The sequence below is a fragment of the Arvicanthis niloticus genome, chromosome 5 (genome assembly GCF_011762505.2).
Source record: "Arvicanthis niloticus isolate mArvNil1 chromosome 5, mArvNil1.pat.X, whole genome shotgun sequence".
Classification (NCBI taxonomy): Eukaryota; Metazoa; Chordata; class Mammalia; order Rodentia; family Muridae; genus Arvicanthis; species Arvicanthis niloticus.
This window is the reverse complement of record NC_047662.1, coordinates 83,756,528-83,768,809: the sequence shown is the minus strand read 5'-3', so window position 1 is coordinate 83,768,809 and position 12,282 is coordinate 83,756,528. Positions and strand designations below refer to the sequence as shown.

The following is a 12,282-nucleotide window of genomic DNA, read 5'->3' as shown; positions in this document are numbered from 1 at the left end:
TGTCTACTTGTTGTATAGACCCATGGGTTAGGTAAGTACATTGAGTATATGAATTAGGTAAAAGTATTTACAATCTTGTTTTGTTCTTTGACCATAAATGTAACCTCTTCCTCAGTGGGACATGCCATTCAGGGGAATCTGAATCTGTCCTTCCTGGACCATGATCATATTGGGCTCTCTTGTATTCTGTTCTGAACAGGAGCTATGTTTTCTGTCTACAGTAGATGAGGGTTACAAACAGCCCTGTGATGCTGACACAGCCTTAGAATCTCATTTTAGATCTCTCCCTTGGGAGAGGCTTCACATCCATTCTCTCTTCATGACTGTTCACACTGTTTTTTCTCTTCATCAACAGGCATGTCTTAAAAACACTTTGCAAATTTCCTTCATTTATTATGCTATAATTATTTGCTTAATGTCTTAATTTTTAAAAAAAATTGTGTGGGTGGGTGGTGGCAATGCATACATATGTCCCTGTGTGTTTACGGAGGTTAGAAGATAGCTTGCAGGGGTTGTTTCTCTTCTTCTTTCGCGTGGGTCCCTGAAATAGAACTCACATCGTTAGGGTTTGAGGTAAATATCTGTACCTTGAGCTATCACTGTCTCCTTAATCCGTCTTCAGGATCAAGGGAGGTATGCATGCCTACTGTGATTTCAGCAACACTTATGGAGACAGCACTATTTATTCCTGAGCTTGGTTCAGAAAGGGATGGGAGGTCTAGGGATACAGCTCAGAGGGATGAGGGCCTACAATACTTGAGGGCCTAGGTTCCATCCCTAGCACCAAGGCAACTGCCTCACAAGTCACAGGGATTAGAGATGACTTGATGCTGAGTCCCCGTGTGAGTGTGCCTGAGTACTTGCTAGTGTCTGAACCTAAAGGCTTCAGACTTCTCTCCAGAACTGGCCAGGACATTCTAAACTTACCTTTGATATCATTTTTGGTTCTTTTTGGGTTTTCGAGAATAGGGTTTCTCTGGGTAGCTCTGGCTGTCCTGGAACTCACTCTGTAGATCAGGCCTGCCTCGAATCAGAGCCTCTGCCTTCCTAGTGCTGGGATTAAAAGCATGTGCCATGCCTTCACTACCTGCTTTCCTTCCCCTCCCCACAAACACAGTCTCACTACATAATCTAGCCAGGCCTTGAACTCAATCCTCTTGCCACAGCATCCGGATATGGGTGTGCTGCTTTTGCAGCCCGTATCACTATGCGCAACACTGCTTCCTGATAGGGTCTAAATTCCAAGGAAAGTTCTAGAAAGGTAGGAAGTTTAGCTGGGTGAAGAGTGGGGGTAAATACTTAGGTTTGGGTCCTTGGTTCTGAACTTCAACGTGGGCGCACTATTAATTACGGGAAGAGGGAAATAACTACATGACAGGACTGCCACAGGGATAATACCCGCTAAAAAGCAGCCACTGACATAAGCAAAATTAAAAGCAGGCGCAGCCATCCATCAATGCGCAGGCGTAGTGGAAGAGTTTGGCACTTCCCTCCTCGCTCCACCCGCCCTGTCTCACTCCGCCCCGCCTCGCCTCGCTCCGCCCCGCGCCGCCTCGCTCCGCCCCGCCCCGCCTCGCTCCGCCCCGCCCCGCCTCGCTCCGCCCCATCTCCTAGGAGTCGCGGGACTCAAAAGCAGTCAGCTGAGACGCCAGGGCGGGGCTCCTGCGCACTGCGCAGGCGCAGATTCTCGGTGGTAGGTCAGGTGACCCGAGGGGCTTCTGAGTGTTTGAGCCGTTGACTTAGGCCGTTCTCTCGGCCCAGAGTCCCTGCAGCAATGGCGAGCCAGTCGCAGGGTATCCAGCAGCTACTGCAAGCCGAGAAGCGGGCGGCCGAGAAGGTGTCCGAGGCCCGCAAGCGTGAGCTCCGGGACGGGGCGGGATGCTTGGCGGGGGACGGCGGCTAGGCCGCGGGCGGAGGCCGGGGGACAGTGTCGGGGCTAGAAGCTGTCCGGGTGGTTCCTGGAAGCCGCGAGGCAGGACCACAGGTTGCCCGTGGAGACAGTAGTGGGTTCGTTGTCTTCTCGGGGTGCAGGGCGTGAAGTGGGCCACTCCACAGAAACTCTGCTCCCACCTGATCCCTTCCTTCCGGCTGCGGCCCACCCACGGGAGCCACGGCCACGGCGGTCGAGTCTGCGAACCTCAGTCTTCCTGGCCACCTCTCGGCCGTCACTTTAAACCTTTCGCCCAGCCTCTCTAACCTGATACCCGTCCATCTTTTCCTTCAGCACCATAGTTGAACTACCTGAGTTCATGTGGCTACCTAACTCGATCATTCCTTCTCCCCCCCCCCCCCCCCCCCCGGAGAATGTACTAGAGAAGTGCCCAGTTCACCGTCATCACAGGGTAGTTCATGTTTGAGCGGAGGCACACATACCAGTTAGGATGTGGGTAGCAGTGAAAGGCCAGTGTGGAGAGGGACAAGGTGGCCAGAAAAGTCAGTTTACCACACGTGCCTAACTGAGACCAAGGAGTGGAAGAAGCCAGTAATATTTCTATAACTCATTTTTTTCCCCCATTGCAGTCACCTGCTTAAAATTCGAATATAACTTCCCTCACACCTTTCCTTCCACTCATCACTCCTAGTCCCTGCAGAATGGAGCTGGTATTTCATAATGGATTAAAGGAAGTGCTTTCATCAATCAAGCTTTTGTATTCTTTACTAAGAATGTCCCTGTGAGACATTCTCTTCCAGCTGTACTGCGTCACCATGAATCCTAAAAGCAGCTTCATTTATGTCCCGCCAAGCGTTTGCACATCGTTTGCTCTTATAGTTTTGAATCTCAGAGTGTAGGCAGCAGCTCTTCGTTCAGGCTCCTTCCCTCACCAATGCTTATTTTTTGACATAGCGTTAGAGTAAACTGTTGGTTTACATGGCCCTGCCGCTAGAATAAGCTTTTGGAAACTGGAAACTGTGCCTCGGGAACTTTATGAATCCAGTTTTCCAAGGTCAGCAGACACTGTGTGTAGTCCTATTTTTGCAGGAGGGAAAAATGAAACTCAGATGACGATTTGGCCAGACTCTGGGTTGAGAGGCCTTTCTCACGCAAGGAATTTTTCTTAGTATAAAACTTGTAGTCCACATATCTTAAGTACTGCTGGTGGGCTGAGATCTCTCAGAGATCTGCCTGCCCCCTGCTCCCCAGCGCTGGCCTGAAAGGCATGTGCCACCATGCTCACCCCCAAGTAGATTTGAAGTGTGGCTCTGGTAGAGTTAGGTGGTTCTTTATTTCCTAGGATACATTTTCTGTGTGAGTGCTGGGCTGGCGAGAAGCCTTTTCTTCTCAGGTGGCTCTTGATCCAGAATTTCCAGAATGACTTGTCAGTTTGTCCAGTGATGACTCAGCAGCAGAGCAGGTGTTTGTGTTGGGACTTCTGTGTGACTGTTTGGAGGAAGTGCAAAAACAAGTACTTGGACTGTGGTGGGAATGACCCAAGTTCCTGAGAGATTTTTAAACCTTACTTGGCTGCAAGATCTTGTACATTTCAGGTAGCTGTTATTTGCTGAAGGAGTTTGTTTTAGAGGGGTTAGCTTATAGCTAACTTGCATTCTAATATTTTCAGTGGTTGGGAAGAGAGGCATTGAAAAGAGCTAAAATCTGAGAACTGTCCTCTTTGATTTGTGATCACACTTGACTTGCTCAGTTAAGAGCTGGGAAGGAAAAGCAGTAATCTCAGCATTCCGAGGCAGACTCAGGTGGATCACTGAGTTCGAAGCTACCTTGGTCTACAGAAGGAGTTCTAGGACAGCCAGAGAAATATTGTCTCTAGAAACCAGGAAAAAACACGCATACACACTGAGACTGGGAAGGGACAGTGTATGTTGTAAAATAATCAAGCCTGAGTTTCTCATGAAATCATTACTTTGGGACGTTTCATTTGAAACAAGACCCCAGCTCCCATATGTAAGGTCTCAGAAACCTTAAAAACAATTAGTACTGGGAGTGGTTATACATAACTCTAAGGGAAGTTGATCCCAAACAGTGACATCCCAGGTTTGGAACCAGCACAGGCTATGTAAAACTCGAAAGGGAGGAGGAAAAAAATACCTGGGACTAGATGTATTGTTGAGTGGTGGAGTGCTCGACTCCTGTGAGTACTTTCCAGCACTAGAGGAGGTGTATTTATGTTTGTGTGATCTACTGGTCCAGTAGTATTGATTTTCAGAGAAGTGTGTCAAAACAGCTTTGAGGATGTTTGCCAAAAGGCATTGGTGGTCTTGTCTTAGGGACTGGTTCTGGGATGGTGAAGTTACTTTGAAGTTGCTGAATAATGGTTGGACAAATGTCTTTGATAGACTTGGCTTGGAAAAGGGCTTTGGCTTTAAATGTAGCCCATGTAGCTGATAGGAGGAGGACTGCCTGTGAAGGATTGGGCCTAGCACAGGAGGAGTGAGCTGAAATAAGTACTGTGTTTAAGTGTAGGCTTGCGGAAATAACCCTTGGGGTGTGTAGGGAGAGTCTGTTTCAGACTTGCCAGACGGCACTGATGACATAGGGTCATTACAGGTGCAGAATTCTAAAACTGTGTTGGTGAAACTGGGCTTAGTGGTACATGTCTTTAATCCCAGTACCTGGGAGACAGGCAGGCAGATCTCTGTTTCAGGCCTATTTGTTCTATGCATAGTGAATTTCAGGACATCTAACGCTACATAGAGAGACCCTGACTCAAGTTTTGTTTGGTTTCGTTTCTCTCTCTTTTCTCTCTTCCCTCCCTCCCCCCCCCCTTTCGTGAGCAGAAATTCAAAGCAAAGACTGTTGGCTGGTCTTGTGGTCTGACAACTTGGAGACTTTGCCAACCTGGGTTAAACTGGCTATCTTCCAGAGACCAGAGCCCCTATTTCTCCTCCTGTCCCAGCTGTGTGTGCTCTGGCACTGCATTTAGCATTCTCCTGTTGTGGCTTTGCATCTGCCACTGCCATGGTGCCCAGTTTGCAGGATTATGTCATCTCTTTCCGTAGCTACATTTTAGGTGATACCCTTTGAGTACATTAGTGCTCAGCAAACTGTAATGAGAGCCTGCAGCCACACAGCTCACTGTTCACTGTTTAGGGTGAGGAGGAGCTCCCCAGATGGCTGTCACCTAGCTTATGTTAATATTTTATTAATGAGATTGATACAACGCTGTGACATTCCACTGTATTTTCTTTGTTTTCATAGGTTCCCTTTTGTGTGTGTGGAGGTGTGTGTGTGTCCCCGTATGTGCCCGTGTGTGTCCGTGTGAGCAGTTCTGGACTTTGGACTGAGGGCCTCATACACTGCTCACAGCTCTAAAGGACATTCCTGTTTTGTTTCCATTTAAAGGCTGGAGGCAGAAGCTACATTGTTTAGATCTGCATTCCCTCTTTCCTTTGTACTTCCTAGTGTTTACATTATTTTCTTCTTTGACTGCCAAAATTCATTGTCAGCATCTACTTGCTGTTCTACCTTGAGACACTTCTTGATGTCCTTCTCTTCTTTGAAAACAGGAAAGAACAGGAGGTTGAAGCAGGCCAAAGAAGAAGCCCAGGCTGAAATTGAACAGTACCGCCTGCAGAGGGAGAAGGAGTTCAAGGCCAAGGAAGCTGCGGTGGGCCTCCCTCTGTTTGTCTTCACTATTGCCTTCCTTTCTTGTGCAGATCTGAAAAGAGCTGGCACAGCTTAGAGCTGCTAGTGCAATTTTGAGGGTTTGGGGGTTTGTTTGGTTTTGGTGGTACTGGGGAGTAAATCTTCAGCCTTTGCATGCTGACAAGTTCTCTACCACTTAGTCCCTAGTCCCACCCTGTCGTCCCTGTTTATTATATGGTTTGTCTCTTGGGATAGTCACTTTTATTTACTTACTATATCAAGTTCTAATTTTCATTTATTTGTTTAGCATTCTTGTAAGCACTTGATATATGCCAGGTACCATGTTAGATGCTGGCAGATCAGTGAGGAACAGTAGATTCGGTCCCTGCCTTCATAGAGTTCAGCTTAGAATAAGTCCTATAAACCTATAGTGAACACTGCTGTGACAATCTACATGTGATAAATGGAACCTGCTCCTCAGTATAGTATAGAGATCTGTTACTATAGTTGACAGCTATGATGCATAAAGTGATGGAGAGACAGATCTTGGTGGGAAATAAAGGATGCAGAGGAACTTGTAGAGGTGGGAAGGGGGAGCAGAGCTGTGTGGTGTCTCATACAGTTAACAGTGGTTCACAGTTTATTTGCCTAGTTGAAAATCAAAGTGAAAGGTTTGAGATTGCCCTCATCTAGGTGTTAAGGGCATTGGCTCCCTTGGAGCATGCATGAGTTATTAATCGTTGAGAGCCACCATATTGGTGCTGGGAACCAAACCTCTGCAAGAGCAGCGAGTACTTTTAACTGCTGAGCAGTCTTTCCAGTGTCCATCTTTGCACTTTTCAAGCCACATCAAAAATAAATGCTGACATCAGTGATATTGTATTATTTGCCTATAAACTGTATATTTTACAATCATATTGCTGAACTGTAGTCTCTTGCATAGATGTATCATAGTTCAAAACCACTTTCAGTTGTTAGATTGTATGTGTGTACACACATGCAGTTGCTGGTGGTGTTGCTACCGGGGACCGAATTAAGTCAATCATTGACTTCTTTGTTTTCTATTTTCCTTTTGTATTCAAGCAGTTCTGCTCTTGCCTCAGGTAGCTGGGATCACAAGGTTGCACCAGTGTGGGTGGAGCCATAGTTGTTGAATCTTTAGGTTGGTTCTAGCCTTTACTCAGAGCTGTGTGCTATGTTTGCTTATTAAATGACTCAACTGGAGAATCTTCCTGATGTCCCCTTGTCCTGTCTCCTCCCCTGCAGGCACTGGGGTCCCATGGCAGTTGTAGCAGTGAGGTGGAGAAGGAGACCCAGGAGAAGATGACCATCCTCCAGAACTACTTTGAGCAGAACAGGGACGAAGTCCTGGATAACCTTTTGGCCTTTGTGTGTGACATCCGACCAGAAATCCATGAAAACTACCGCATAAACGGATAGGAGGCAGAAGCGCCTGTCTGTGGGTTGGCATGAGATCTGTCCCCAATAGAACAGGAAACCTCCACAGAGCTCGAGTTCTGTTCAGGAAGGCATTAAATTATTTCTCTATGCTGTTGTAGGACCCTTCACTTTTTGAGAGTATCAAATCTAGCCTTTAGTACAGACTTACTGCATACCTGAAGCTTCATCTTCTTACCTTGTGTGTCTTTAAGGAGTACGTCTCACCTGTTTTTCTGTGTGTTTGTGCAAGTAATGGGTATCAGTATTGACTTTTCTTTTATTAGTCTAGTAGAAAAAAAATTCTTTGAAGAAAGAAAGGGATTAAATTGTTCCCTTCTACTTTCTTAAAGGTCAGGGGCGTTGTCTATGAAAAAGTAGTAACTAGCTGTTTGTAACTCCTGTGAAGAAGCAGCCAGCCTTAGAGCACTCTACCCTGGATGATTTAGGACAGTGAGTATGCTTGTTGAGGCTGCTGTTAGTGTATCCTAACCCAAATCACTGGATGCTAGGACTCAACTGGTTACATGTTATTTGGTGTGCTTGTAATCATTTAAAAGTAAAACTCTGTCTTGCCTTTCACCCTCCTGTCTCCTCTTTTTGATAATACCAATTATATCTTGGCCCAGATGTTGAGCAGAATTTCATTTAGGAGTCAGTAGGTGTTGGATGCAAACACATACCTTATTATACTCAAGGTGTTCATTTTATTGGGAATGAAATTGCTTGTGATTTCACCCCCTGGTTTAGAGAGCAACAAGCAACCTGTGGGTCATGATCCTTTTGGGGGTCACATATTAGATATTCTATATATCAGATATTTACAATTCTTAACAGTAGCAGACTCAGACTTATGAAGTAGCAGTGAAATAATTTTATGGTTGGGTGGGGATTGCTACAACATGAGGAACTGTATTAAAGAGTTGCAGCCTTAGGAAGGTTGGGAGCCACTGGCCTTAAGGAACCAGTGTTAGGCGGCCTTGGGCAGATGAGCATGCCTCTCTGATGAGGAAAATGAGAGATTTGTAGCTTCACTGGCTCCTAAGTGAAATACCTTGTGGCTCTGTAGGCTAACAGGCTTTCTTTGGTTGCAGAGTAATTTGTGGAGTTGTGGTGGGTAGAAACAGAAGAACATTAGGGACTCTCCTTTTCCTGCAGTTTGAGATAGTAGGCATATTACTTTCTGTGTCTTATGGTCCTTTGTTTTTAGGCCACTCTGATCACTATTATCTTCCTGTGTTTTTTTTTTTTTTTTAAATATTTGAAGCCCTCAAAGGTTTACTAAGGTTTACTGCCTCAGCCTTCCATTGTCCTGTTAAAATACCACACTGGAGCTTCTTGTCGGGCTCAGCTGTGCAGGTGGACAAAGGTGGGCTGCTGCTTGATCAGGGTGGCAGTCCCTTGCTAGCACCACTTTATCTTGCAGCTTCACAGTCACATGCTGCTTAGTTTTCTGTCCTTGTCCAAGGTTTGGTTCTTGGTCCTCTACGTTTCTTTAGTGAGATCACTACCATATTTTAGCATCACCATCCACGGTGGAGACCCTCATTTAATTTCTCCAGCCCATCTCTTCCAAATAGTCATGAAGTTGATTCTACCTGTATAGCCATGATGTCTTTCTTCTTAATGTGTTCCAACACACCATTTTATTTAAGACTTCAGTCTCTGTACAGCTAAGTGTAAGGCTTCTAACCTTCACTCGTTGTCACCTGTTGCTTCTCTTGAAACTGGAGAAGCACGCAGCAGCACTGGTACTCACTGGTTTTGACCTGTGTGCTGTGGTACTGGGAACCACTAGGCAAACACTGATGTACATGCTCAGCCTTGGTTTTGTTTTCAGGCAGCATCTCCCTGTGTACCCTTGGATGGCCTAGAACTCACTATGTAGACCAAGCTGGTCTCAAACTCATGGCCTCTTGCCTCTGCCTTCCCAGTGCAGGGATTAAAGGTATGTGGCATTGCTGTAAACTGAGCCTTCATATTCTTAACCTTGCTGCCCAGTTTGTGTATCCTGTATTAGAATTAATGGTCAGTTGATAGGCAAAGGTGAACGAGAGCAGGCAAGGACTTGGTGATTTGGGGGGAGGGGAATCTAAGTGCTGTGAATCATGGCCATGGAGAGAGATGATATATGGTTGATGGTGCAGGTGGTTCAGAGGTGTTGATGGCCTGCTCAGATGCTGGTGAGGAAGGAAATAAAGCAAGGTGAGACATGGCATTCTGGGAGGAGTGGGCTCTGGAGGTCTTGTTACTGGGAGTGCCATTTCCTCTACGCTGAAATCCTGATTGATGTTCCCAGGCCATTTGTAGGGGTTCATATTCCTCATAGTGGGGCCATGAGGGAGCTTACTTGAAAGCTCTAGGGCTTCTGTTGTGGTATACTGAGAAATTAACATCTGAAAGGCTGGTCAGCCATCAAGAGACCCATGGGTGTGTGGGCTCTGGTGCAGAGTGAATCCAAGATGCACACAGCTGAGCATTGTGTGGGATTTGTCCCCATTTGAGCATAAAAGGAAATGAAATATGAGTGTATATATAGATAGATGCACATACATATAATGTGTGTATAAATCTGGAAGAAGAATGAGTTTTGGAGAGAGACCTGGTCTGGGCTTCAAAGGAAGAAATTGTTTTTTGGGGGGGTGGGGTGGGGGTAGTGTAATAGTATTCATTACAAGGGTGTTTAGCAATGTCTTGCTCTTTATCCTTTAGATGCTACTAGGAAGACCTCAGTAGTGACACCCAAAAATGTCACTGGACATTGTCGTAGCTCCTGGGTGCCAGAAGTATCCCCAAATCAGAACTTCTGTCCTACAGTAACAAGAAAAGATGTATTAAAAATACATCAAAGCACTGCATATGGTGCCTGGAACATTCTAGGTGCTCAGCAGATGTTTCCTGTTTCTGAAATACAACAAAGACCTACTTCTTAAAAATTGGATACAAGTTGGGTTTCTTTGGGGCAGCTGTAGGACGTGTGGTGAGTGGGTGATGGGGCTCACTCTTACCTCAGCACGGGCTGCACCACTGCAGAGGTAGGAAGAGAAAGGTGAAATATGAGCCAGTTCTTTCGAGCTTCAGTCCTCAGACGACACCTGATCACTTGCCTTCCTTGGATTCAACATGTCTGCAAGGGGTCTGAGGAATGAGGGATCTGTGCACAGTAAATGTTTCTGCTCTGGTTAATTTAGGAGCTTTCTACATGGTAGCCAATGCATTAAGAATGTTTGCATTCATGTTAATTCAGTGTTGGAAACTGAGCTTTGGTTCTCTGGTAGAGCAGCAGCTAGTGCACTTAACTGTTGAGCCATCTTTCCAGCCCCTCACCAATGTACCCCTTGGCAACTTGTACCAGATTTGAGGTATGAAGATTGAGGAACCAGGCAAGGCTGTGTGTGGTAGAGCCAAGATTCTTCAGTGCCATTAAGTATTTATGCCTTTCACTCTGTGTAGTCTTTGCCGAGCTTTCTGTATCTCTTGTTAAGTATCTTTTCTGTGTACCCCTTCTCCAGAAGTGATGTTCGTCAGTTCTTCTGGGTAGTTGTGCGGTTTCCTGGAAAGTATTTCCAAATCAAGTGTTGCAAACATGAGAACATTCTGTTGATGTCCTGTCTTAGCCTTAAAGCCTCTCTGATGGAAGGCATAATGTAGCTTACAGTCAGGTTGTGTAACAGTAATCTAAACAGTTCCCTGAGTGGCCACTATCACTTTGGATTGGTGATAACTCAAGAGAGATGAAGTAATTTACACTCCACACATCCTAATCTCTGCAAGCAACTAGTCTGGAGGCTCATTTTGTTTGAGGCCTTTAGATTCTGCAGGCTAGAAATGTGATCCCATCTTCATGTATGAGAAAACCCAGGCCTAGAAGCTTGCAGGATGTCAGAGGTCATGGAACAAGAAAGGGACAGAGTCAGTTCAGAGCAGCATTGTGTGTTGCAAGCCAGACACTGCCAAGCTTCCAAGTCAGCCTTGTTTTGTATACTCTTGTCTCCGTTCATCTGCCCCTAGGCCAGGGAAACAAAGCCTGCAACAAATGTTGGCATTTCTGGACACATTGAACCTGTTGCCACTCAAGATGATTGATGGCACCAAAAGCCAACTGAAGCTGTCCTTCCACAAGTTGCAGCTTTCATGAGTCCTACATCATTTTCACCCCCTCTCCTTTAGGAACAATGTGGCAGATGCCAGTGTATTTCTTTTTCCTGTCAGTTTGCCTCCTATCACTTCAATGGCTCTGGAGTTACTGTAAAAGCTTGTGCACCACCAGGTAGTTATTCTAGTTTTGTGCTTTGTTCTTTGTCTCCTGCCTGTGCAAACAGGCAGACTGGGCACTTTCTTTATGAAAAGATTTGGCTAGTGTTTTGTAGGGAAGATGCTGGCCAGAAGATTGTATCAACATTTGCTTTTCTGTCTCTTAATGTCAAATGATTCTGGCTAGCTTCTGCATCAAGTGTGAACTTTAAGGATGTGTTTACTTTGTTGGGAGGAATGACTGACAGAGGCCACCCACCTTCAACCTTTTCTACTTGGAAATAACAGAAAAGTGGCAGCATTCTTGCCCAGATGGCCACAGCTGCAGATAAGACCAAAAGAGAAGCTGGACTGGTAGTCCAGTGTTCACAAAGGGGCTGTGTCTTATGATTTTATTGCCATGAAGAAAGACCATGACTGTCTTGGGTTTTACTGCTGTGAACAGACACCATGACCAAGGCAACAGGTTCAAGAGGTTCAGTTGATTATCATCAAGGTGGGAGCATGCCAGCATCCAGGCAGGCATGGTGCAGGAGGAGCTGAAAGATCTCTTGTTCCAAAGTCAAACAGGAGAAGACTGGCTTCCAGGCAGCTAGGAAGAGGGTCTGAAAGCCCATGTCCACAGTGAACACCTACTCCAAGGCCACAACTCCAAATAGTGCCACTCCCTGGGCCAAACATATTGAAACTACTGCAGTGACCAAGGCAACTTTTATAAAGGAAAACATTTGATTGGGGCTGGCTTACAGTTCAGAGGTTCAGTCCATTATTGTCATATTGGCAAACAGCAGCCTGCAGGGAGGAGCTGAAAGTTCTTTATCTTGATCTTCTGGCAGCAGGGAGAGACTGTCACACTGTGTAGTTTGAGCATAGGAGACCTTCCTCAAGGCCACACCTACTTTAACAATGCCACATCTCATAATAGTGCCACTGCCTCAGGGCCAAGCATAGTTCATGTATTAATTCATTAATACTAATTTAAGGTGTTGATGCGCATATTGTCTGTCTCCATGTCTGCAGTAGTTTTACTTAGATGTGTAAGTTAGGAG

General features: G+C 45.8%; 1 protein-coding gene across 1 annotated transcript; it reads left to right on the top strand.

Annotated features, from left to right (window-relative positions):
* Positions 1-1,658: 1,658 nt before the first annotated feature.
* Atp6v1g1 (ATPase H+ transporting V1 subunit G1) lies at positions 1,659-7,561 on the top strand. The gene is made up of 3 exons (XM_034503983.2): positions 1,659-1,856; positions 5,464-5,564; positions 6,809-7,561. The coding sequence occupies exons 1-3, from the start codon at positions 1,775-1,777 to the stop codon at positions 6,980-6,982; spliced, it is 357 nt and encodes a 118-aa protein (XP_034359874.1). The 5' UTR covers positions 1,659-1,774; the 3' UTR covers positions 6,983-7,561.
* The last annotated feature ends 4,721 nt before the right edge of the window (positions 7,562-12,282 follow it).

Bases quoted from the DNA above. Each gene is read 5' to 3' on its own strand.
- Atp6v1g1 (XM_034503983.2), top strand. From the start codon at position 1,775: ATGGCGAGCCAGTCGCAGGGTATCCAGCAGCTACTGCAAGCCGAGAAG. The intron at 1,857-5,463 runs GTGAGCTCCGGG...CTTTGAAAACAG, and splicing joins GGTGTCCGAGGCCCGCAAGC to GAAAGAACAGGAGGTTGAAG. The intron at 5,565-6,808 runs GTGGGCCTCCCT...CCTCCCCTGCAG, and splicing joins TCAAGGCCAAGGAAGCTGCG to GCACTGGGGTCCCATGGCAG.